This window comes from Bos javanicus, chromosome 27 (assembly GCF_032452875.1).
Source record: "Bos javanicus breed banteng chromosome 27, ARS-OSU_banteng_1.0, whole genome shotgun sequence".
Classification (NCBI taxonomy): Eukaryota; Metazoa; Chordata; class Mammalia; order Artiodactyla; family Bovidae; genus Bos; species Bos javanicus.
The window spans coordinates 29,220,687-29,246,672 of NC_083894.1; the positions used below are offsets into that span (position 1 = coordinate 29,220,687).

The 25,986-nt window shown below is 49.4% G+C and overlaps 1 protein-coding gene across 4 annotated transcripts; it reads right to left on the reverse strand.

Annotated features, from left to right (window-relative positions):
- Window positions 1-5,189: 5,189 nt before the first annotated feature.
- Window positions 5,190-23,100, reverse strand: RNF122 (ring finger protein 122). Of its 4 annotated transcripts, none has more exons than XM_061404450.1 (6): window positions 22,686-23,100; window positions 14,486-14,642; window positions 8,765-8,810; window positions 8,478-8,519; window positions 6,815-6,894; window positions 5,190-6,327 (listed from the first exon to the last, which is right to left on the reverse strand). In XM_061404450.1, exons 1-6 carry the CDS (start codon window positions 22,708-22,710, stop codon window positions 6,213-6,215), a joined length of 465 nt encoding a protein of 154 aa, XP_061260434.1. In that variant the 5' UTR covers window positions 22,711-23,100; the 3' UTR covers window positions 5,190-6,212. The 4 variants fall into 4 exon arrangements, with proteins under 4 accessions (XP_061260434.1, XP_061260432.1, XP_061260431.1 ...); XM_061404448.1 differs by having other exon boundaries at window positions 6,815-6,897; XM_061404447.1 differs by lacking the exons at window positions 14,486-14,642; window positions 22,686-23,100 and adding an exon at window positions 12,931-14,467.
- Between the last annotated feature and the right edge of the window lie 2,886 nt (window positions 23,101-25,986).

Consider the following 25,986-nt stretch of genomic DNA (forward strand, 5'->3'; position numbering starts at 1 on the left):
ACTCTACAACCGACTCTTCAGCCTGGAGAGGATCAAAGTGGCTGGTTCCAAGGTTACTGGGCACCTGCCTCTTCGTTCCCAGGTAACTTCCAGAGATGGTGCCCATGAAGGCCGCTATGTGGGACTTGGACAAACGGCGCTCTCAACATCCCAACAAGCTTCACACATAACAAACTGGACACGGACAGTGATGGAGGCAGGATCTCTGGGGACCGGAGAATGGACATCTCTGTGGCTGAATCATCTTTTCAGAAGGATGGAGGGAGGGGGTTGATTTGTGTGAGACTGATTCATGAATAATCTGGGGAGGAAGGCAAGCTCTGCAGATGGAGAAAAAATTGGTGGCTCAGGGTCAAAGATAACTTAAAGAAAACAATACATTTCTGGAAGGTCAGAGTCCATGATAGAGATGCATACTTGCAACATAATATTGAATGTCACCACTAAGTTCTTGCCCCTTGGTCTTTATCCATCCACACTTAAAATACTCCAGCTTTTTTCTCATGGTCCTTTTTATAGCTTTTTTGGTTTTGCGCAGACATAAAATATGAGCAAAGTAATCCCAGAGAGATTTGCTCAATACTGAAGAAGGCTGGGAGGATGAGTCCCGGACTGTGTATAGCTTCACTATTACAGTTTGGATTTGTATGGATTTTTTTTTTTTTCTAACATGCCCAACTTGACAGCCACTATGTTTCCAGATCCAGGTCTCCCACTGAAGAAAGCCTGGTTTTTCCTTCTTTGGGGTTTGGATTTCTTGGCTTCTCTCACATTGCATCATGTCCTTAATTTATCAGCATCACCATGGATCTTTGAGGCTATCAGCTGCCTTCTTGAGACTTAATGAACACATGTAATATTAAATACATAGAAACTCAGAGCTGGTCCCTGGGGTTGCTCACACAACCATTTGGCTATCAACCCCTCAGAACTGGTGTATCTTTTGAACCACTGATGACAATGATGGCCCATCATGAGGGTTCTGCAATGGCTTTGGGACTCTGTGTCATACCAGAGAACAGGCTGGGATGGAGAAAAAGAGGGTAAAGGGAGGAAAGTGTTAGTCGCTCAGCTGTGTCCGACTCTTTGTGACCTCATGGATGGCAGCCCGCCAGGCTCTTCTGTCAGTGGGATTTCCCAGGCAAGAATACTGGAGTGGGTTGCCATTCCCTTCTCCAAGGGATCTTCCTGATCCAAGAATTGAATCTGCCTCGCACATTGCAGGCAGATTCTTTACTGTCAGAGCCACCAGGGAAGCCTCAAACAGAGGAAGAGGGAGAAAGAAAGGAAATAGAAAGAAGAGAGGATGGATAAGAAAAATGTGCTGGGGATTCCCTTGGGGTCCAGTGGTTAGGACTCTGCACTTTCACAGCCAAGGGCTCGGGTTGGATCCCTGGTCTGGGAACTAAGATCCCACAAGCTGAGAGGCATGGACAAAAAGAAAAAACGGAAAATGTGCTGGGCTGCCACACCAGCGGGGAGCTGATAGGTGGTGATGAACGGTCAGAAGCCATCATCCTGGGCCTCCGGGTGCTGTTGGTTTCCCCTTTGTCTGCCGAGCACAGGCTCTGGTTTGTAGCTGAGACTGTCATATGGAGACAGGATCGAGGGCTACGACAAAGCACGAAGTGACATCGGTGGCATCCTCCCTGTCTAGAGTCTGCCAGTTTATCAAGGAGGAAGCCTATGATGCTTTATAAAATCGGATCAGTGGGAATCGAATGCCATTGTTGGCCTGGGGCACGGTACACAGCTTGCCTCTTTTCCCATGAATGGCTTTGTTGTACAGGCTTGCATGACTAGTCATCCGTTTGTCCTTTTCGCCCCCAATTCGGTCACATCTGTCCCTCTGAAACCATGTGTATGGCTTTAAAAGAAGCTTCACCTGTGAGGGATATGGTCAAGGGCACTCCAGGTGTTATTCTGATGCCCAGAGACAGAATAGAGTAGCAGAGTAAAAGGCAGGGGTTGCGTTTATAGGGGAAACATGGCACAATCGAGCAGGCATCAAAGGACCCAGTGAGAAGGGGGAAAGGGCCAGTGCGGATGGAGGAACTGATGGGAGAGAGGGGGTATGGGAGGGCACAGTTCATCAACATCAGTTATCCCATGCAAGGGCATCCCATCCAAGTCAGTGCTTTTCAAATTCTGCTCTGAGTTTAATTATGCATTTTGTCAATGGTGGATCCATAAGATTTCTTTAAAAGAAACAATCCATTGCAGAATTTCAAAACATCCACAAACCATTTGACAGTGACCTGGACTTCCTGTCCTCCACAACTGCATCAGCCCAGGAGCTAAAAGCACCTGCTCCTTTTGATATCTTCATAGCAAGCAATCTGCTACCAAAGCTATGCGGAGCATGAAAATCAACGATGCTTAGATATGCAGGATTCAAGTCTGTGCCTTGGTTTTGATGCTTGTATCTGTAATTATGAGTACGAAATTATGTGCTTTCAACATTCCTTTCCTGATCCCAAACTCAGAGGGATATACGTTGAAAGAAAAGCAAAATGTATTTTGTGAAAGAACTTGGTGGGTAAGTGCTCCTTATCTTTTGACTGATGGATGGTATTTGCTCACCATAGATACCCTCACTGAAGTCATAATCCTGGTATGTATGATTATCACTCAGCTTCCTTCCTTTATTTTAACTCCTTGAAACACATTTAGGGTGCAAATTTTCAGTAATGGGAACTACTCAGCACAGTAATTGCCCATGAATATTTTGTGCTCAGATTAGAAAACCATTGACTTTGCTGCCAACTGATGTCCAGGTTCTTTTTCTTGGCTATGCCACAGGGCACGTGAGATCTTAGTTTCTCGACCAGGGATTGAACCCACGCGTCCCAGGTTGGAAGGGAGGAGTCTTAACCACTGGACTGCCAGGGAAGCCCCCATGCCCAGATTTTTAAAGAAACTTCAGGATTCTGTGGAGAAGGCAATGGCACCCCACTCCAGTACTCCTGCCTGGAAAATCCCATGGACGGAGGAGCCTGGTAGGCTGCAGTCCATGGGGTCGCTAAGAGTCGGACACGACTGTGCGACTTCACTTTGACTTTTCACTTTCATGCATTGGAGAAGGAAATGGCAACCCACTCCAGTGTTCTTGCCTGGAGGATCACAGGGACGGGTGGGCTGCCGTCTCTGGGGTCGCACAGAGTCGGACACGACTGAAGCGACTTAGCAGCAGCAGGATTCTTAGGCTATCGAGTTCCAGATTTCTAGTGCCATAGAGACCTTCCTCATCCCCAGCCTTCCCTCACCCCAACTTCACATGGATTGTGTGGTCTCCGGCACCTACAGGTGGTTAACCCTTGTATTCTTTTCTCCACGTTATTGGCAAGCCCCACCTTGCAGGCACCTCTGCAGTCACTTCCACACCAGGGTCTAAGCTAAGGATCTATCAGACAAGCTCCTGACCCAAATTACAGTGCACTTACGCCCTTCCCCAAGGCCAAGGCTGTCCTGTCTTCCAGCAACACCTGACACAGTGCCTGGCCTAGGGAGTAGATCTAGAAATGCTGAACTAACAAGACCACACATGACTATGGAGTTGGGACCTGTGACTATTTTAGCTGGTGATCAGCTACTGACCACATCCCATCTGATCAGCTAAAAACTAGCCGGCGTTCCTATCTCTGCTGCAGCACCATCCTACCAAGCTGCATGGAACCCATGAAGGGCATACCTTACCATTCCTAGCATTGTTTTGACTTCAGGACAATGCTATGCAAATCGGCAACACAGACACTCCCGTGTTGGCACTGGTTTTACTTCAACCCTGAGGAGCTTTCCTTGAGATGAAGTGGGGGTGGGGAGAGAGGAGCGGGAGAGGTCGAGACCGCCCCTCCTCCCCCCACCTCGAGACCACCTGTTTCCCACCTCCTTCTCTTGATGCGTCCAATGGGAGGCTGAGGCAAGAGTGAGGGGGAGGACTCTTGTTTTGCTCAGGAAATACATTGTATTCACAGTACTACAGCAAGTGGGCGGAACTAGAGGAAGTGATGCTCTCAATGAAGAAGAGATCCAACCCTGTAGAGCGTGGTAGCAATGAGCAGCGGGTAGAGGCGTTACCCAGAGTGTGAAGGAAGAAGTGGCAAAGGAGAGGTCCATTAGTTAAAACTGCACCCGTCCAATGCCGGGGCCTTGCAGTCCATCCCTGGTTGGAGAACTAAGATCCCACATGGCTCAGGCAACTAATGAAGGTCACGCACGGCAATGAAGAGCAGGCCCCAGTTTGCCACAGCTGGAGAAAGCCCACATGCAGCAATAAAGACCCAGCACAGCCAAAAATAAATAAAATTTGTTAAAGTTAACAACATAGTATTTCTAGATGTGGCCCAGGCTGGGATGGGTCAGTGATTCTCAGCTAAGGTGAAGGTGAGGTTACTCAGTTGTGTCCGACTCTGCGACCCCACGGACTGTAGCCTACCAGGCTCTTCTATCCATGGGGTTTTCCAGGCAAGGGTACTGGAGTGGGTTGCCATTTCCTTCTCCAGAGGATCTTCCCGACCCAGGGATCGAACCCAGGTCTCCCGCATTGTAGGCAAACGCTTTACTGTCTGAGCCAGTCTTAGCAGCAAAAGAAATCAAGCCTTTATGGTAGCATAGAGGCTTTTTTTTTTAAAGAGTTCAGTGAGTTACAAGGACAATTCTATGAATGACAAGTCTTGGTAGCTGGAATGCTCTGGTGCCATACACCGGCTTTAAAAAAAAAAAAATTCTAGTGATCACTTGAGTGAGCCTGGCTTAGTCAAGTTTTCAAGCACATTGATGTTAGTCCTAACCTATGCTAAAAAGATAGATACTACATGCTTGTTCAGTTGCTTAATCATTTTCAACTCTTTGGGACCCCATGGCCTGTAACCCACCAGGCTCCTTTGTCCATGGGGTTTCCTAGGCATGAATACTGGAGTGGGTTGCCATTTCCTCCTCCAGGGGATCTTCCTGCCCCAGGGATCAAACCTGTCTCTCCCGCATTGGCAGCAGATTCTTTACCACAGAGCCACCTGGGAAGCCCAGACAGATACTAACCTGATACCAATTCTCCTTGGCAAGGATTAGGAACCTCTGTGTGCGTGTCCGCTCTGGGAACAGGGGAAGTGGGAGGACGCTGCTGGAGGATTCTGTTCCCTCTGCTGGCACCAAAAGGCCAACAGACACAGGCCACAACCACAGGCAGGAGGTTAGAGAAACTTGTTATTAAATTTCATTTTCTTTAAATACATACCTTTTTCCCACCCTCACCCAGTTGGGGGGAGGAACAGAGAAAGCCCCCAGTCCTTCCATTTGGGGGATTCCATGTATAAAGCCTGAGATGGTGAGGATGAAGTATAAAAATACTATTTACAAAGGAAAAGAGGGTGTCCGTCGCGACCTTAACCTTCAGACAGCCCCTCATCCCCAGGCCCCTTTTTGCTCCTTTAGAAAAGAAAAAAGAAAAAAAAAACCCTGGGGAATCCACCTGGGTGTAGAAAAGGCCCTTCCTCTGGGAGGGGAGGGGAGGGGCGCTCAAACCCCAACATGGAATAGGAAGCTCTGAGATCAACCGAGGAACAGTGAACGGATTAAGCACCTCAGATGCTAGGAGAGGGCTGGGGCTGCCCCCCAGCCACCCCCCCGACCCCCACACCGTAGTCAGCAGGCCGGCCGGCCAGCCTTTGTTTCTGCAGGTCCCGTGTAAACATTGACTCTTCTGCATGTCCACGCACTTCCCGATTTCCTATAGAGCCTCCTCGGCTTCCACTGGAGGCGCCTGGTTCCTCCGTCTTTCCCCCCTTGCCTTCTAACCTTCCTCGGGAAGTGGTGGCAAGGAGGTGGGGGGGATCACAGGCGGGGCACAGCTCATCACACCCCTTCTTCGAGATCAGGGCAGCTCGTCCTCCTCAGGGAAACCCTCAAGGCAGGGTGAACTCCAAGTTCTTGGCTAAACAGGATTGGATTTCTGTTCCCAGAGCAGGGACAATGCAGGCAGAGTCCAGTCCCGGCAAGGCAAGGCCATCAGCACGGGGTAACAGGGAGGAAGGCTTCGGGAGGCAGAAGTGGGTGAGTCTGGTCTCACTCTACAGTGGAAGACCAGCCTGGCATCCCCTCCCTTCCAGGTGACTGGGACCCTCACCACCCGCCAGTCTTGTTCACCGTGGATGCGAGGAAGGACCAGGCACCCACGAAGCTAGAGGTCTCCTTCAAGCCTGGTACGGAGGCAGCGCTCACACCAGCTCATCCAATAGGATCCCGATGCTCTGGGAGGCCTCGGAGGGGCCAGCGATGGGCTTGTTACACATGGGGCAGACACAGCGCACCTCCAGCCACTTCACCAGACACCTGCGGGCAAAAGCCGACCTGTTACTCCCTAAAAAGATACCAGCGTGCTCCGGCTGCCCCTTCATAGAGCCCCACTGCTTCCCAAGACAAGCACCTCTCCATCCCTGCCCTGGTCTAACCCTTCCGGCTTGCCTGGTGTGCAGACAGGATGCAGGGCATCAGCAAGGGGTGTGTGGGAAGGGCAGGGACTGGAGCCTCTAGAAGACTGTTGTTATTGTTCCATCTCCAAGTCATGTCCGACTCTGCAACCCCACCAACTGTAACCCGCCAGGGTCCTCCAACCATGGGATTCTCCAAGCAAGAAAACTGGAGTGGGTTGCCATGTCCTTCTCCAGGGGATCTTCCCGACCCAGGGATCGAGCCCGAGTCTCCTTCTCGGCAGGCAGGTTCTTTACCACTGTATCGCCTGGGAAGCCCCCCTCTAGAAGATGCTCCCTGCTTTCTTCGCTCCAAGGCATCTGGACACAGCCCCACGATGGACACTTACTTGCGGTGAAAGGCGTGTTGGCACGGGAGGACACCTAGCTCGTCCTTGCCCCTGAAGTCTTCCAGACAGACGGCACAGGTCTGCTGTGGGAAGAGAGAGCCATGTGAGGGGAGACGGGGAGGAGCCTCCCCCTGAATCCTCAGTCACATTACCCCATCTCCACCCAAGAGAGGACTAACCCTGACACGTGGCAGCCATGCTCCACGGCGGACTGATCCAAGTAGATGAAATTAAATGGTTAGTTCCTCGGTCACGGCAGCCACATTTTAAGTGCTCAACAACCACAGTGTGGCTAGTGGCTCCCATGCCAGATAATACAGATAAAAAGCATTTAATTGTTAATGTGTTAATTTCTGTTGTGCAGCAGAGTGACTCAGTTATACATGTTATTTTTCATATTCTTTTCCATTATGGTTTATTTTAGCATACTGAATATATGCTATATATATTCAGTATATAATATATATATATATGTGTGCTATATATATTCCCGGTGCTATACAATACGACTTCGTTGTCTATCCAGCCTACATATAACAGTTTGCATCTGCTAATCCCAAACTCTCAATCCGCCCCTCTCTACCCTCCTTTCCCTTGGCAACAACAAATCTGCCCTCCGTGTCTGTGAGTCTGTTTTTCTTTCGTAGATAAGTTCATTTGTATCATATTTTACATTCCACATGTAAGTGTTATCACATGGTATTTATCTCTCTGACTTCACTTAGCATGATAATCTCTAGGTTCACCCGTGTTACTGTAAATAGCATTATTTCATCCTTTTTTGTAATAGTCTTTCTAGCCTAAGACTTTCAACCAGGGGGCATTTAGCCATAACTAGAGGTAAGGATGGGGCTCTGGTATATGGTTTCCATTCTTTAAAGCCAGCCTTGCATCCTAGTATATTAACCCCTCAATCCCAGCTGAATTTCCTCTTCTGGAGGAGAGCTTAAGAAACATCAGAACTTGGGGACATCGTGACTATGGACCCCAAAGAGACAGACGAAATGAGGCCATGTCCAGGTTAGTCTTATGCATGATGAGATCCATGATTCTTCCCACACCCGGACAACCACACACACGCTCTCTGCACGAGTGCATGTGGTTATGGACGGAAGTCTTGGGACAGGAGTTAGGTGACCCCAAAGGCACAGGTGGGAAAGGAAGAAGTAATGGTCTAGTCCTGAAGGAGTTGGGAGTTGAGGGGTCCCAGAAAGTGGGTGTGATGGGTGGGTGGGGGGGAGAATGGAGGGGAACAGGGGAGAACTACAGGGTTGGACCTGCATGTCAGACCCACAGTCGCCAGGACAGAGCACACACAGAGGGGACCCCTTCCGGACCCAGATGGGGACACCGAGCAGGGAAAGGTAGTGCAGTCTGGCCCGGGGTGGTCATACTGCCCTCCCAGTAAGACTACGTCTAGCAGGTTTCCTGGGGTCACAGGTCACCATGTACCCAAACCCTTTGGTGACCCCCTTTGTTTTCTGCCAGCCCCAGTCCCAGACATAACAGATCCTGCATATTGATCACCTCCTGGGATGTGTCTTCTATTTGGCCCAAGGAGACGAGAAGGCAGGGACTAAGAAGCTTCCTAAAAAGGTCTTCAGACCTGGAGAAGGTTTGCCTTACCCGCTGGGCGCCCCGCCTGCTGCCCCAGGGCACTCACCCCATATAACTGCAACTTCTTGGCATCTCCTTTAAGCACCACCTGGGAAAAAAGAGGGGAAACCTGGGGTCAGAAGAAACCAAACACGGAGCCAGGTGGTATCAGCCGAGGAAGGGAGCCCCCAGCTCCACCCAGGGAGACCCCCGCTCTCCCTAGGCACGAGGGGAGAACAGGCCAGCTTCATCTTGCCCCTGCCCTGTTCCCTCCACCTCCCCCGGCCATCTCTAGCTGGGTTAGTAGTGGTGGAGCGGGGAGAGGTCTTAGGACAAAATGAGGACTTTATTTACCTCTTTATATCCATATCGTTCGCTCTGTGCCTGGTTCCGGAGTTTGCTGGGGGGAGCAAGAAAGAGGAGAGAGAGGAAGTCATTATGCCTTTGCACAAACAGCCATTCAGAGCAGGAGAGACAGGCCGGTGGCTTGGGACTTCCTTCTGGGGGTGGGGAGGTGCGTCCCGTAGACACGAAATATGCATAGAAGTCTCTGCAGGTCACCAGTGTGGGGTTAAGGACTCAGACTCAGGTTCAACTGCCTCAAAACTCACTGTCACCTACTGTCAACTGGGGGTGGGGGTTCTGGCAGAGCACCCTAAAAGTTCATTCACCTTCCTTCCTGGAAGGTCACTTCCTTTGGGCTCCCCAACTAGACAGATCAACCATCTGCTTGCTGAGTGTGCAAAAGTTAGTTTTGTTTTTGTTTTTTGGTCATACCACGTGGTTTGTGGGATCTTAGTTCCTGACCAGGGACGAACCTGCCCCCTTCAGCGGCGAAAGCGAGGAGCCCTCACCACTGAACTTCCAGGTAGACATTCTTAAGAGGGCTATTTCCTCCAAGCCCGGGCAGCAGGAGAACATCTGTTGAGCCTGGGGAATTTTCCACCCGGAGAACACAAGTATTCTGGAGGCAGAGCACACTCTTCCCCCTTCACAGCACCAGGCAACACAGGCAATCCCTTCTTTGTTTTCCTCTTTTTGTTTCAAGCTGGTGGCCTGCATACAGCCGGACTCTCAATGGTCAGAACACAATGGCCAGAACATGCCGTTACTAATGGCAGGAGCATAACTGTGATGGGGGATTTCCTAGGCGTCGATCTCTACCGATATAGATCCATATCCGCACTCATCAATTTCAAACACCTTCCAGAGGGAGAGACGTGCTTCTTGGCAGACAAGGAACACGGAGTCCAAAGAAGCTAAGTAACTTGCCCAAACTTCAGAGCTGCCTGGCAGCAGAGCTGGATTCTAACCAGTCGACCTGATGACAGAGCCCGAGCTCTTTAACACAAACTGTGGCCAGCCTCACAATCAGGTGGCACACACCATGCTCCTGGGCATAGGATGGGGTTTTGGAAAACACCCTTTCAATCAACAAGCCACCAACTTTCTGAATGGCTCACTGTGCCAATGGCCGAGACCGAGATGATGCACTGATAACTTTTTTTTTTTTTTGCTGTTTTATTTTCAGTGAGAGAAATCTTCTGAACTGTGCAGGGAGCTCTATGGTCTCCTGTACCTGGGGACCAGATAGAGTTTTCTCTCCCAGGAATCATTTCTACCAAAGATTTGTGTTATTGGAAGAAGACATCAGAGAACCACCAGGTTATGACCGGGGTGGCCAATCATGGTTTCCTGAGGGTCAAAGCCAGCTAACCATTTGTTTCATAAGGCCCAGAAGGGAAGAACTGTACTTTCCTATATATATATAATTTAATTTATTTGATTTTTGGCTGTGCTCTGTTGCTGCTCGACGGCTTTTATCTAGTTGCGGGAACGTGGGGGCTACTCTTCGCTTTGATGCTCAGGCTTCTCCTGTTGTGGAGCAGGGGCTCTGGGGTGCACGGGCTTCAGCAACTGCAGCATGTGGACTCAGCAGTTGCAGCTCTCAGGCTCTAGAGCACAGGCTCAGAAGTTGCGGTGCACGGGCTTAGCTGCTCCACGGCATGTGGGAACTTTCCGGTTCAGGGACCAAACCCGTGTCTGCTCCACGGCAGGTGGCCTCTTTACCACTGAGCCACCAGGGAAGCTCTGTACTTATTCTTTTTTTTTTAACTAAACTTTTTATTTTGTCATGGGGTATAGCAGATTAACAAACAATTGTTGTGATGGTTTCAGGTGGACTGCGAAGGGACTCAGCCATACATATCCATGGACCCATTCTCCCCCAAACTCCCCTCCCATCCAGGCTGCCAGGTTACACTGAGCAGACTTCTGTGTGCTGTACAGTAGGTCCTTGTTGGTTACAGAACTGTGCTTACTCTCATAAATGGTTGAAAGCAGGAATTGAAAGAATATTTCATGCCATGTGGAAATTATATGAAAATCAACTTTCAGTGCTTGCCATAAAATTTTACTGGAGCACAGCCACACTTATACTTTATGACTGCTTCTGTACAGAAGGGCTGGGTGGTTCAGACAGATATCATATGACCCGCAAAGCCTGTAATAGCTGGCATGAAAAAAAAAAAAAAGCTGGTCTGAGTTAGAGGAAGAAAATCTTCAATCACTAGCCTTATTTGAAGGGCATGCACAAGGTAAGATGCTCCAAGAGCAACGCAGAGATGCTGGAACCAGAGCAAAGGAGGATGCAGAAAGCCTGGTGCACAGCCTGGGGGCAGATAAGATCGGCGGCCTCCACCTCCACGGCTCCTAACAGGAGGTCAGGGGACGGGTGGGGCCAGTGTCCCTCGGCCTCGAGGCTGGGCACCAGGCAGCACCGCCGCTGTCTGCCCCCCGACCCTCGACTCCTCTCTCATCGGAGTGGGGTTTCTGGTCCTTGGAGGGACAGGCTGAGGGTCTAACCAGTGCTCCCACTGTTCTACCCCTACCTGCACACGTTCCTGTACACACCTGCATCTGTGTCCCCACTTCTAAATGAGAGGGGCGGGGAAGGATGCACTTAAATGATCAAGGGCCACCTGCCTGATACTAGGTTCATCTGGGGAAGAAGAAACGTGTTCTCGTTGCCAGGCCGCCCAGAGCTGCCTTCTGAGGGACAGATTGCTGCTCTTTTAGCAGGTATGTACAGAGTTAATAAGGAAGTGGCGAGAAGCCTGCCGGCTTCCTGGCTCAGAAAGAGGGGATGTCACATCTCCAGAGCCGCGCCTACTTCGCCTGCAGCGTGGCTACACTTAGGCAGCACACGCAGTGCCTTTCTGCTTGCTCTGTCATAGGACGCCTGGGGGCCCTTCTGTCTGGATGGCTCCATTTAATGGTCTTACCCAAGGATTCTCCAGAAGCTGACTCTGAGAGCCCAGGACCATCAATTGGAACAGTGAAGGCTTCAGAGTCACGCTCTAGATTCACTCTGCCTGTAGATTTCCATATCAGGAAGGTAGAGGTTGGGATGAAACGGGGCCAAAAGGGTTGCAAGGAAAACGAGAGCAAAAAAGCAGAGATCCTGGGCCATCCCAGCGGGGATGGAGTGCCAACAACTCGGGACAGGTGGCCTTCTCAGCTGCTGGGGTGAGCAAAGCAGCTAAAAATACCCTGAATTCAATGAGCCCATTTCAAGCCACTGCCAGTGGGCGCTTCCTGGCTTTTCCCCTTTTGCAACAAACAATGCGGGTAAGTCCTGCAAAGAGTTGTTTCTTTCCTGCCCGATTTGTATTTCACGGGGCCCCTTCCATCCTGTGTAGGGCAGAGATCAGCTCCTGCTCCTGGCGGCAGGGTGGGGCGGGGGGTGGCGGGGGGTCAGGGAAGACGGAGCGAGGGGGAGTTGGGCCGATGAGCTCAGCAGGTCAGGAGCGGGGAGTCACAGGCCTATTTTGGCTGAGGAGGAAACCGAGACGCAGGCAGAGGAAGTGGCTTCTGTGCTTGTGTGTCTTTCTATATATAGGCGCTCCCAGGCTGCCACATACCAGCAAGGCTGAGGAACCATGAGACGCCAGGGTCACACCGGTTTTGGGCTGCAGGACAGAGGGCAGGGTGGTGAAGGGGCAGATGACTGCAGAAGGAAAACAGGTGGCGCCAAGCAGCCCCACGGCAGGGGGAAAGCTTCTGGTATCATGTGGTCACCAACTCCAGCCAAGCAAAAAAAAAAAAATAAACCCGTCGTACCCAGAGCTCCCAGCCCGTTCTGCAACACCACTGCGTCTGGCTGCTTGCGGGTGGCCACGGGAGCCCCAGATGATCCTGTTCAAGGAATAAGAATCTGGGAAGGCCAACATCCGGAATCCGAAAGACCCTTGCTAACTGTCATCGGACAAGCCCATCTCACCATTTTTCCGGATACAGGACTTCATCTTTAACCGGCTGAGCATGAGTTTCCTCATTTACGAAGCAGACTAATACTGAAACTGGAGGGCAGTTCTGAGGACTAAGGCAGATGAACATTTCATAAGGTGGTCAGCACGGTGCCTAGCACACAAGGAAGTCCTGGGCAAAGAGGAGCTTAAACCCCAAGATCACACCTGTTAATGGCAGAACTGGGAAATGAAGCTGGGTCTCCCACTTACCGGCTCAGAGTGATTTTGTACAATTTCCTCTCTTGACCACCTCTGCAGCCTGGCAGGGATGTGCATACATGCGTGTGTGTGTGTGTGTGTGTAGGGGCCAGACACAGCCTGCTTTTACAGCCTCCTGCCAGCATCGCCCATAAATCTTGGGTATGCCTCCACCTTCTGTCTCCGGGGAGTTGCATACATTGCTTCATATGCGGAGAGCGAGGTGGTTATTGGTCAGGAAGACGAAAAGTTTGAGGAAGAAAACTTCAGCTGGGGGAAAGGGGCGGGCGGGTGTGGAAGAGGGTGTTGAGATACCGGAAATCTACCCACACCCTCACTTTACTAATGAGATGCAAATTTCAGACTCAGTGGTACAAGAGGGGAAAATAAACCACTACCTTCTCTGCAAAAAAGCCTTGTAAGTGGAAAATTCCAGTCCCGGGGACTTTTTAAAGTCTGGAGAAAAGAAGGAGGGCTGAGGCAGTGGATGAGAAGCAAAGGAGAGCAGGGCCCCAGGGCACTTCCCCTTCTTAAGAAGGGGCTCCTCGGCCTGAGGAATCTGAACAAGCATCTGCTAAACAAGCTTCTGATAGCCCTCCAGCCTCCCGCCAGGCGAGCCATTCAAACCCACGGGGATATCTCTGTGGGGAATGGGAACTCCTTTGGCCTTCGTCTTAATTTAATCTGTTTAGGTGATCTGATCAGATACTAGACACCCCAGCTGACGTCCGTCTACCCAGGTGTTGGGTAATCATATGCTTGTGTGTGGGCGTGTGGCTTGGTTTTATCACAATGGCTCCATGACATTCTACTGGTCAGGGCTGTGCAATGTTCCCCAATGCACAGGACAGACCCACACAATGAGGAATTGTTAATACCCATAGGGTGCCCTAGTTCAGAAACACTACTGTATTTTCCACCCTGAATACCAGGCATGCTCTACATTTTTGATAGAAGATAGCCACCAATTCCCTTGTCTAGAAGCAAAGACAACAGTTCCTGGAGCTTGGCTCGCCCTGCTAAGCTCCAATCCTTCCCTGGACCCCTACGCGATAAGAAGTAACGGTTTTCAGTTTTTATTCCCTCAAACGTAAGAGGCAGTACAAACAGGCAGCTCTGCAGACACCAGCTTGCTAATATTAGCATCTGGAAGGATGATAACAGGATTTCCCAGGAGGGCAGAGGGTCGTGCCACTGGTGGAATGATACTCCCTTAGCCCTGGCCACCCAGAGGGTGTGAGTGGGTGGAGAGAGATGGCGAGGGACCACTGATGATATTACTTGGTCATTCTAGGCAACATGAGAGGAACTGGCCAGCAGGCGGGATGCAGGCTGATCCATGCTGACCTTGTATGTGCTGGACAACTGGATAGGCTGATGCAAATAGAAACAGCAGGCCTCAGGGGCCCAGCAAACGGCAGGTTAAGTCTTGTCCTCAAAGCAAGGAGCCCCGGCTGGAGGCTGGTGACTCTGCAACAGGAAGCTCGCTCGGTTCACCCTACCTATAGCCGCCACCTCCTGGACCTCCCCCTCCCTGGGACCCCAGGTCAGACAGTGAGCCACTCACCTGATAAAATAGCAGCAGAAGATGAGGCTCAGCATGAAGACGAAGATGCCCGTGCCGAAGATGACCATGTAGATGTTGAGGGGAAGGTCTTGGAAACTGATGGGGGGCATTGAGCAGGACTTGTTGGTGCTCACCAGTCCCAGGCCACAGAAACACCCTGCAGAGAACAGGAGAGGGCAAGTGTTATGTTAGTGGGAAATTTACTACCGAGGCTGATGCCACTCTGCGTGAGCAAGGATGCAGCGAGACATGGCAAGCCTCTCCCTCAGGGACTTACTTTTTTCTAATTGAAGCATAATTGATTTACAATGTGGTGTTCACTGCGGATGTTCAGCAAAGTGATTCAGATATCCATATACATATATGTATTCTTGTTCATATTCTTTTCCATGATGGCTTATTAAAGAATATTGAATACAGTTCTCTGTGCTTTGCAGTAGGTCCTTGCTATTTATTTTATACACAGTAGTTGGTATCTGTTAATCCCAAACTCCTAATTTACCCCTCCCTCATTCCTTTTCTCCTTTGGGAGCTGTAAGCTTGTTTTCTATTGTTTCTGCGTCTGTGAGTCTGTTTCTGTTTTGTAAACAAGTTCCTCTGTGTCATATTTTAGATTCCACATATAAGTGATATTGTATGGTATCTGTCTTTCTCTGTCTTTCTCACTTCACTTAGTATGATAATCTCTAGGTCCATCCAGGTTGCTGCAAAGAGCATTATTTCATTCTTCTCTTTTTATGGCTGAGTAGTTTTCCATGATTATATTGGATTGGCCAAAGAGTTCGTTTGGGTATTTCCTGAAACATTGTATGGAAAAACCCAAATGAACTTTTGGACGAACCCAATATCATGTGTGCATGTCTGTGTGTGTGCATGTCTGTGTGTGTGTATGTCTGTGGGTATGTGTGTGTGTGTGTGTGTGTGTGTGTGCATGTCTGTGTGTATATGTGTGTGTATGTCTCTGTGTATGTGTATGTGTGTGTGTATGTCTCTCTGTGCATGTGTGTAAGGTATATGTGTGTGTATGTGTGTGTGCATGTCTGTGTGTGTGCATGTCTGTGTGTATATGTGTGTGTATGTCTCTCTGTGTGTGTATGTGTGTAAGGTATATGTGTGTGTCTGTGTGTGTGCATGTCTGTGTGTATATCTGTGTGTATGTCTCTGTGTGTGTATGTCTGTGTGTGTATGTCTCTGTGTATGTATGTGTGTGTTTGTGTGTGTATGTCTCCGTGTATGTATGTCTCTCTGTGTGTGTATGTGTGTGTATGTGTATATGTGTGTGTGCATGTCTGTGTGTATATGTGTGTATGTGTGTGTGCATGTCTCTCTGTGTGTTTATGTCTCTCTGTGGTGTATGTCTGTGTGTATGTATGTGTCTGTGTATGTCTCTGTGTGTGTGTGTATGTGTATATGTGTGTGTGTGTATGTGTGCGTGCATGTCTCTGTGTATGTCTGTGTGTATATGTGTGTGTATGCACGCGTGTATGTGTATATGTGTGTGTGTGCATGTCTGTGTGTGTATGTCTGTGTGTGTCTATGTGTGCATGTGTATGCGTGTGTGTATATATGTGTGTGTGTGTGTGTATGTCTGTGTGTGTCTGTGTGTGTGTGTGAACCACATCTTCTTTATCCAGTCACGTGTTGAACATTCAGCTGCTTCCATGCCCTGGCTACTGTCAATAGTGCTGCTATGACGTTGGGGTACAACCATCTTTTTGAAGGCGTGGGTTTTTTGGGGGGTAAATACCCAGAAGTGGGACTGCTAGATTATGTGGCAGCTCTACTTTGAGTTTTTTAAGCAATCTCTACACTGTTTTCCATACTGGGTGCACCAATTTACATTCCAGGGACTTACATTTACACCCTCGACCTAACACTAGTGGCATGATCTTGGGTAAATGATTTAATCAATCTAGGAAACGGGATCCTACACATGGTACTTCAACCTGCACCTCCTTCTAGGGGATCAAGGAATCGGGCAGTGGGTGGAAGTGGAAAACTCACTTCCGTCCGGTAGAAGCCCCTAGGGTGCACTAGCAAGACGAAGAGCCTCAGGTGAGGAAGCATCCATCTGGGCTCCAATCCCACCTCTCCCTAGCTACGCAATCTTTGAGAAATTACCTTGCTGAAAAGCTCCCCTTTGCCACAGGAAAACAAGCAAAGTGCAGAGGCGACCGAAGACTATGGTGTAAGAAATATGCTTTGTAAATGGCAAAGCGGAGTTGCAAAGGTCATTTGTCATTATTAAGCCACCTGCTCCAGAAGCCAGGCTGCACCCAGACCAGAATAGAAATTGTTCACTCTGAGTCTGGGCCCGCGTTCCAGAATGTGGCGGGGGTGGGGGAGGGGGAGCCGCTGCTCATTTTTCCTGGCCACCCTCCCCTTTTCTACTCAAAGCCTCACCATGCAGTCTGCTAATGGCAGTGGCGTCCCCAGAGCTTGCAGAACGCAGAATCTCAAGCCAGCCTCCATCAAAGCGAATCAGAATCTACGTTTTAACAAGGTCCCTTCAGTGTGGGAAGCACAGGTGGCCACTAGAAGCTTCACTCACGTGACTCAGGAATAAACCCTGATTGATCCGAAGGTGACAATCACCTTGCTTTTGCCAGGGTTTGGTGTTGGGGTAGGTATGTGATTGGGCTTCCCTGGTGGCTCAGCGGTAAAGAATCTGCTTGTCAAAGAAGAAGATGGGGGTTCGATCCTTGGGTGGGGAAGATCCCCTGGAGAAGAGAGGGAAATGGCAACCCACTCCAGTATCCTTGCCTGGGAAATCCCATGGACAGAGGCACCTGGTGGGCTATAGTCCATGGGGTCACAGAGACTAAATGACACCACCACCAAAAAGGTACGTGATTAGGTTCTGGCTGAAGAAAAACAAAGAAGAACATCTGCTATAAAGACAAGATTTTCCTTTCTTGGGTTACATCTCTCCAAAGCATTTGGAATGGTGGAAGCCAAGTTACAGCTGGTAAGAGGGAAGTTCAGTATAAAGCTGGTGGCAGAAAAGACAAGGAAAGAGGAGGAATGAAAGATGTTGTCTGTCAAGTGGCTGGAAAAATCAATCCTGGAGCTACTTCATGGGACCATTGGTCCTGAGGGTTAGAAAATTGTCTATTATGGTTATAAGGGGGAAAAAAGAAAAAGGAATTAACCATAAATCAGGTGAGTGGTTTTTCTTGCTAGCAGGCAAAAATATCAGTGATCTGAAAGGTAAGCCTCAGAGTCTTGGATTTCAGAAAGTGTTGGGACAGGAAGGCTAGACTTCACCATACGTGTGTGTGTGTGTGTGTGTGTGTGCGCACTCATTCACTCAGTTGTTTCCAACTCTGTGCAACTCTACGGACTGTAGCATGCCAAGCTCCTCTGTCCATGGGATTCTCCAGGCAAGAATGCTGGGTTGCCATTTCCTTCTCCAGGGATCTTCCCGACTCAGGGATCGAATGTCTCGAGTTTCCTGCACTGGCTGATTCTTTACCGATGAGCCACCCGGGAAGCCCTTACACACGCTACCAGCCAAACACATCTCATGCTACCAACTGAACCTTTGTAATAACATCACCATGAAATGTACTCTCCCCGCCCTCTCCACAGGGTTTGAAAAAAAAGATTCAATCATTAAATAACGCCTATAGTCAAACAGCTAAGAAGGCCTGGCTTCAAAGACCTACGGGGACTTTCCTGGCAGTTGAGTGGTTAGCACTCTGCACTTTCACTGCTGAGGGCACAGGTTCTGTCCCTGGTGGGGGTGAGGGGAGTGGGGAGGTGGGGACTAAGATCTCACAAGCCGTGGCGGGGTGGGCGGGTAGGGAGAGGGGGGAGGAGGACTCAGGCCTTCAATACGGGTTCCTGTGCTTTCCTGACATTGTGGTTAGGAGCCATTAATATACTTTGAAATGCTATACCATAATTAAGGCTGTGACCCCAACTCCACAGAAGACTTGACTTGAAAGACCGGAGTCATCTCTGACCTCACACATCTCCACCCTCTTCATCCCTGAGATCAATCTAGTGACCAATATAACAAGCCCCCTCCAAACCTCTTTCAGACTGTATGCCAACTCTCCTGCCAAGTCTCTATTCCAAACACACTTGGAGCCCAGTTCTACTCCAAGTCCTTATTAATTGATGTCTAGTCCCTCCTTTAATTTAGCCCACATGTCTGGCATATCCTCCCACTCTGTTTTTCTACTATGATCTACCAAACTCAGGCTTCTAGTGCTCCCAAACAAGAATGCGCTGGGTCCTCTCTCTCCCTCCCCAACTCAGTATCCCCCAGCATCACCCAAGGTGAACGAGTCTCCTCTCTATTTCTTGCCCAACCCTGTCTTCACCTGCCTCCAAACTTTTGCTCATGCAGCTTTCTCTGCCTGAAACTCTCTCTCCCTTCCCAAAGTCCCCCAAGGCTGGTCTTTGTGATATTCACCCCCCAGCCCAGACCCCGGCTCGAATTTTACAGGGCTCACAGCCTGTATCACATGTTCTGGCTCCAGCACTCTCAGTTGACTGTCTTAGGTTGCCCTACAGTTCCTAGAATCAGCTTCATTTAACTCAAACATGCATTAAACACTGATTACACGACAAGTACCATGACAGACACTGAAGGAAAAAGGAAGGAAAGACTAGATGATATTACAGTCTAGGGAAGAAGACAGACACAAAGATTTCCATCGTGGAAAGTGTGGTACATAGTAGGTGTGTGTGGTACATAGTAGATGTGTGACTGATGAGATGGTTGGATGGCATCATCGACTTAACGGACAAAAATCTGAGCAAACTCAGGGAGATAGTGATGGACAGGGAAGCCTGGCATGCTGCAGTCCATGGGGTTGCAAAGAGTCGGACACGACTGAGCGACTAAACAACAACATACAATTCTGAGATCAGAGACAGAGAGTTCTAACGAGCCTGAGCACTCCTAGGTCTGAGGATAGCAAACTTTCGTACTTTGACTGAAATGGCAACCCACTCCAGTATTCTTGCCTGAAGAATCCCATGGACGGAGGAGCCCAATAGGCTACAGTCCAGGGGGGTCGCAAAGAGTAGAACACGACTGAGTGACTTCACTTACCCTCACGTTTGGCTTTTTTTCAGTAACTGGTTAACAGATAAGTAATTCCTGATTTTTCTCAAGGCGACCTAGTCCTCTTGGCAAAAGCTCCCGCTTCAAAGTAAGGAGACTGAAGTTTGGGAAAATTGCCCAGAAACTGCCCTCAGCTGACGGGTGACCAGTCAACCAACAAGTACTGCTTGCTGGCTTGACTTGTACACTGATCTAGACATTGTGGGGAAACAAAAAGCAAAAGTAGTTCTTGTCCAGAGAGACTTTCGGGTTAAAGCTGGGAAAAAATTAATTAGCTACTAAACTTTGCTAACCCCCTGCTTCTTAGCCTCCAGCATGGATTAGAAAGTTTTCACCACCTCTTCACCCTCCGCTCAAATATTTGATCTCTGTGGGCCAAAGGAGATTGATTTTTCTGGGAAGACACCATGGTGGACTGGCCAGGCAGGAACAACTTTTTGTCTACTCTGAAAAATGGTGTTTGGGATTGTCTTCCAGGTAACTCTGTCCTCCATGCCAAAGAGGCTTCTTTCCCACCAGGCACGTACATCTCCCCCGGCCCCGTCTCATCAACAGCTGATGCTGTGAGAGTCTAATCCTCCATCTGCCTTGACTCTCCATGTACCTTTTAAATTTTTTTAAAAAGTCTTTACTGAATTTGTTACAGTATTGCTTTTATGTTTTGGTTTTTTGGCTGGGAGGCAAGTGGGATCTCAGTTCCTTGACCAGGGACTGAACTCACACTCAGTGCACTGGAAGTCAAACTGTTGACCACTGGATCACCAGGGAAATTCCACCATGTACCTTTCCTCTGCTGTATCCTGGCATCCATAGGGTCCCAAAGAACCTCATTTGGTTCCCTTGCATGGCAATGACCAAAGATAACACAGAGGGTTTGCATGTATGCACTCTGAAGGCACTCTGGCCTCAGCAGTGTATCAGTTTATTTTGATCATCTGATTTTGCCGAGAGGTTTTCCCTGGGGCTCCAGGATTGAGTCAGCGAGTTGGGACTTTCTATGATAAAGAGGTGTGGGTGAGAAGAGCTTCATGGCTAAGAGGAGATGGTCCATTTGCTTGCATTCTGATCAAAAAAGTAGACAAAAGATACACTGGGCTAAAAGCTGACAGTGCTGTAGCTTTTTATCTAAATTTACAAGGAAAGAATTTTTAACCCCAGGAATGACAGGCTCCAGATATTTATCACAAAGGTGTTCGGGGAGGGATTGCTTCTTCCCTGGAGTCGGAGAACAGTCCTTTCTCCATCACTTTAAGAAGTAAAAAGAAACACCACATAGGAAGTCAACTGTGTTGTTGTTTAGTCGCTGAGCCGCGTCCAACTCTCTTGCGACCCCATGGACTGCAGCCCGCCAGGCTTCTCTGTCCATGGAACTCTCCAGGCAAGAATACTGGAGTGGGTTGCCATGCCCTCCTCCAGGGGAATCTTCCTGATCCAGGGATCAAACACGTGTCTCCTGCATTGCCAGGGTGATTCTTTACAATTAAGTCACCTGGGAAGCCCAAGTCAACTATAAATTAACAAAAAATAAACACATGTTTTAAAAAGTGGAAAGATGAAGCAGCGAGTGCTCTGCGGGTCTAAAAACCTATGAAAGCGGGCGGCCCAGAAGCAGGGCTAGTGTTCACTGACAGCTAGCTACCTCGGTTTTTCTCCTGAAGTCTGTTCCATTGTTTCCCCCGACCTATGAAAGCCTTGACATCAGAATGTCTCATCCCCCAGCTCGCGGGCTGGGAGCTGGAGTGACGTCAAGAGAAGGGCTGGCCAAGAACGACCAGGGGATCTGGGAAATGCTTCTCTTTCCCAGCCAACGGGAATCTTTCCCAGATGCGGGGGTTCACTGTCCTCCCCCATCCCCAGCCCCACCCCCGCCCCCACTCCAGCTATGCCTCCGATCACACACACAGCTTGGTTCATTTTCAGGAAATTAGATCCTACCAGCTAGAGGAAGAGGGGGATGGGAGCCCCTCAGACACAGGCTGCCCAAACCCTGCCTTAAAACAAAAGCCTCTTGAAATAATTAATGCGAGATCTGGCAAGAGTCTGCTCTCAAGAATGGATTTCTTCCCCCCCCCCCACTAACTAGCCAGCCTACCCTACTCAGAGATAAGGCCAGCTGCTTCTTTCTCCCTGCCCCCGGCCCCTGCCCGCCCTTCCCCCCTTTCTCCAGAAACTCTCCAAGCTTTAGAACAAGGCAGTCAAGATCCCAGGGTCACTGGAGGGTATTAGCAGCCAAAGTTTTGAACTGACCCGCTTAGAAGGGCGTCTCTTCAGGTAACCTGGACAAGGAGTCAGCCCCAAGCCCAACCTGTAGTCACGGAAACTGCTAAAAAGCCTAAATGTGAGATGCACTTAGCATCAACCAGGCTGGGGAGGGAGGGGAGATTGGGTCTGGAGGCGCGGACACTACCTAGGCACAGGAGCTGGTACCGTGGTCTGGCCTTGGGGCCAGTGAGCACAGATGCCCAGGCAAGCCCTGCATTCAAGGGTAGCCGGGCGCCAGGAGATCTACACGGCTTTATCAATCCAATAAAGGCACGCTCATTAATCCGGCGTCATCCCCGGGCACAAAGCCCCCGAGCAGCCGGTGCGAAGCCAACAAAGGCGCAGGGGAAGCCGCCCCCGCGCCCCGTCCTGCACGCTGCACTGTATACATATTTAAAATAGCCTGCAAAGTTTCAGACCAGGAACTTGAGCTCCCTCTAGGAGATCCGAGCCCGAGCGCGGATTTAATTCTCCGCCGACGACCACAACAAAGAACAAGAGTTTGAGCGCACAAAGGCGAGGAGGGAGGCGGGTACGAGTGCGAAGCCGCCGCACAGAGGCCGGGAACCCCTCGTCTCCCACGACCCCCGCCCGCCCGAGAGATCCTTCTAGGCCCCGGAGTGAAACCTGGATCCCCACTCCCCTCCCGACCCCCCGCCCCTTTCAAATTCCGCGCTGTGCAGAGCAGAGTTGAGCGCCAGGACGCCTCCTCGTAGGTCCCATTGCAGTAAAAACTTGGCTCGAGAGGGAGAAGGAGCCCTCCGATCTGAAACCTGGCGCCTCCCTATCCTCGTCTCCAGCCAGCCCCATGTCCCTTGCGCCCCCGCTCCCCCAACCCCTCCAGAGCCCCGGACTCACCGTTACACCACTGGAATGGGTGCATCAATGAACTCTCGGCTGGCTTCCTCAGGCGAACGAAGGCAGGTGCGGGGCGGGAAGGCGGGGTGGGCGCGCCGGCCGGTGGGGTCGCAGGAGGGGCCGGTGCGCTGCGCGGGCGGCCGCCCTTCCCCTACAAGTGGAACTCCCTCCGGAGCCGGGAGCTTCGGCGCGATAGGTTTTTGGAGCCACAAAGGGGAAAGAAGAGAAGAGAGACAGAAAAGTCTCCCGGCTCTAAGGACTAGCGGAGGAAAGGCAGGAAGGGCCCGGGGGCTGGGGCGTGCTGCGGGACGCCCGGTGGGCAGAGGAGAGGAAATAGCCCTAGGCAGAGGCGAGCCCTGGACGCCACCGCACGGAGGTGAGACGCCAAGGACTCCGAAACTGACACGGAGCACGCACACCCCCTCCCTTATACTGCCCCCGTGCCCCTCCCGTCACCGGCCCTCAGCCAATGGGAGCCTTCCTCCGGCCCCTGGCATTACTTGCAGATCCGCCCCATCCGAGTGTGAGGAGCATCTCTGAGGCTTGGGCGCCTCCCCTTCACCTTCAGTCCAGAGACGATCGGGCGGCGCGCTGGCCCGAGCAGCCCCGAGCCAGCCTCCTCCGCTCGGGACCTGGAGGAAAGTGAACAATTAATGCCACCTTGTTTTCGTCCTCCAGATCGGTTACTGTTTAGCATTTCTCTGGCTCTTTGAGAAAGCCAGTTCGAGGGAGTGGTCCCATTTCTGTCCAGAGGGCAAGGACGTGGTCTTAGGTGGCGGGCTCTCACGTTTCTCGCTCTAAAATAGGGAGCATTGCAGCTCGAGATTGTCCTACCAAGTGAAGTGGGAAAGACAAATATCATACCATATCACTTATATGCAGATTGTAAAAAAAATTGATACAAATGAACTTATTTATAAAACAGACTCACAGAAACAGTTATGGTTACCAAAAGGAAAAGGGAGGGAAGGATAAATTATAATTTTGGGATGAACAGAAACATGCTGCTATACATGAACTAGGTACACAAGAAGGACCTGTATAGCACAAGGAACTATATTCACTGTCTTGTAATAACCTATGATGGAAAAAAATCTGAAAAAGAATATATACACACATATGTATTTGGATCATTTTGCTGTACATCTGAAAGGAACAACATTGTAAGTCGATTGCACTCCAATCAAATCATTAAGTAAGTTAGTAATAAAGTTGCTGAATAGAATTCCACTATGTGAATGCATCACAACTTCTTCCTTCATCTGTTGTTGGATGTTTTGAGTTATTTCCAGGTTGGGACTAAAATAAAGGTTTTAAGAACAAAATAAAAAGCGAAAGAGGAACTGAAGCCAAGATTTAAAGCAGGTGAATCTGAAAAGTGCTTTAGTTGTCATCTTATCCTCTCCACCTGCCCCATCAGTTTAAGCTTAAGGTAGACTTGTCAGGGCTCTAGGTTCCTGAATAGCAGGATCAAACCCAGACATCGACATTGGCAATATCATAAGAGCAGCATCTTCAGCATTTAGCACTGCACAGGTGTTGAATAAACAGTAGTTAGAAGAAAGACTGAGTCTCTTAATTCCCTGTCCAATGTGATGCTTTCTTTTACTGGACATTCCGTCATTTCTTTCTGTTTCTCTCATTCTTGCCTTCCTGCCTTTCTTTTCCTCCCTCCCTCCCTTTTTCCTTCCTTCCTTTTTTTCTTTCTTTCCTTCCCCCTCTCTCCCCTCATTTCTCTCTTCCTCTGCCTCCCTTTTCCTTACTTTGTCTGTCTTTCTATCTTTCATTTACTCAGAATATATTCACCATGAGCCTACTCTGGGACAAGCACTGTTTCACTGAAGAGCCACCAATCAATGTTCTCAAGCCTGTTCTCCTGGGATTTACATTGCATAAGAAGATAAACAGTGAGCAAGCAAGGAAACAAAGAAGAATGACTCAATCTCATCTTTCTATTCAACTTAATGTCCTATTGGAAGGTGAAAAATACTTTCCCTGACTCTTGAGAGTTTGTAACACTTAAGACTGTTTAGATTAGTCCTCTGCCATTTAATAGCATAATGGTTACAGTAGCAAAGGATCAGGCCAAGATCACTTAGCAGTCTGCAAAAACAGGTTAGCACTTACTTATGTAGTTGTCTGAAAACAATCTTTTTTTCTTTCTGAGCTACTCTGGAAGGGCATCATGTACAGATCCAACTGATTTCATCTCCTAATTGGACATCTACAAAAACTTCCTAATTGGTCTCGATCTCCGAACATGAAAGTGCATATTTTCTGTTGTTTCCAACCCTTTGTGGCCCCATGGACTGTAGCCCGCCAACTATAGTCCTCTGTCCATGGGATTTCCCAGGCAAGAATACTGCAGTGGGTTGCCATTTCTTTCTCCGGAGATCTTGGCAGAGTGCAGAGGATTTGAAAAGACAAAACAGTTGTGTTGTTACTTACCCAATAGTTCTATTTAATGGTTCAGGGGAAAGGTGTTGATAGGTGAGCTGATGGATTGAGGAATTCTGCTGGGCACCTGTGAAGGGCAAGCCTATGAACGGGAAACTGACTGGAAGTAAGGAATACCTCTTCCCTTCCTTAGGCTAAGGAACCCAGGTAGGAAAACAAGATTCTTGCTAGACCCTCCAGAAAGGAAGACAGCCCATCTGACACCCTGATGTTAGCCCAGGGAGACCTGTGTCAGTCTTCTGACCTACAGAGTTGTAATATAATAAAGTGAAAGTGAAAATTGGTCAATCGTGTCTGACTCTTTGTGACCCCATGGACTATATATAGTCCATGGAATTCTCCAGGCCAGAATACTGAAGTGGGTAGCCTTTCCTTTCTCCAGGGGGATTTTCCCAACCCAGGGATAAAACCCAGGTCTCCTGCACTGCAGGTGGATTCTTTACCAGCTGAGCCATAAGGGAAAGTGGTAATATAATAAATCTGTTTTTTGTTTTTTGTTTTTTTTTTTTTAAATCCACCTTCCAATGCAGGGGATGTGGGTTCAATCTCTGGTTGGGGAATTAAGATCCCACACACCACTGGGCAACTAAGCTGGCAAGTCACAAGGAAAGATTCCCACAACTAAGGCCTGGTGTAGCCAAAAATAAATAAATAAATAAAATTTTTATACAGTTGGTACCACAATGAGGTACCATCTCACACTGGTCAGGATGGCTGCCATCAAAAAGTCTACAAACAATAAATGCTGGAGAGGGTGTGGAGAAAAGGGAACCGTCTTACACTGTTGGTGGCAATGCAAACTAGTACAGCCACCATGGAGAAAAGTGTGATTTTCTTAAAAAAC

Bases quoted from the DNA above. Each gene is read 5' to 3' on its own strand.
- RNF122 (XM_061404446.1), bottom strand. From the start codon at position 13,127: ATGAAGCAATGTATGCAACTCCCCGGAGACAGAAGGTGGAGGCATACC. The intron at 8,520-8,764 runs GTAAATAAAGTC...CTTTTTTCCCAG, and splicing joins AACGATATGGATATAAAGAG to GTGGTGCTTAAAGGAGATGC. The intron at 6,328-6,814 runs GTAAGTGTCCAT...TTTTGCCCGCAG, and splicing joins CAACACGCCTTTCACCGCAA to GTGTCTGGTGAAGTGGCTGG.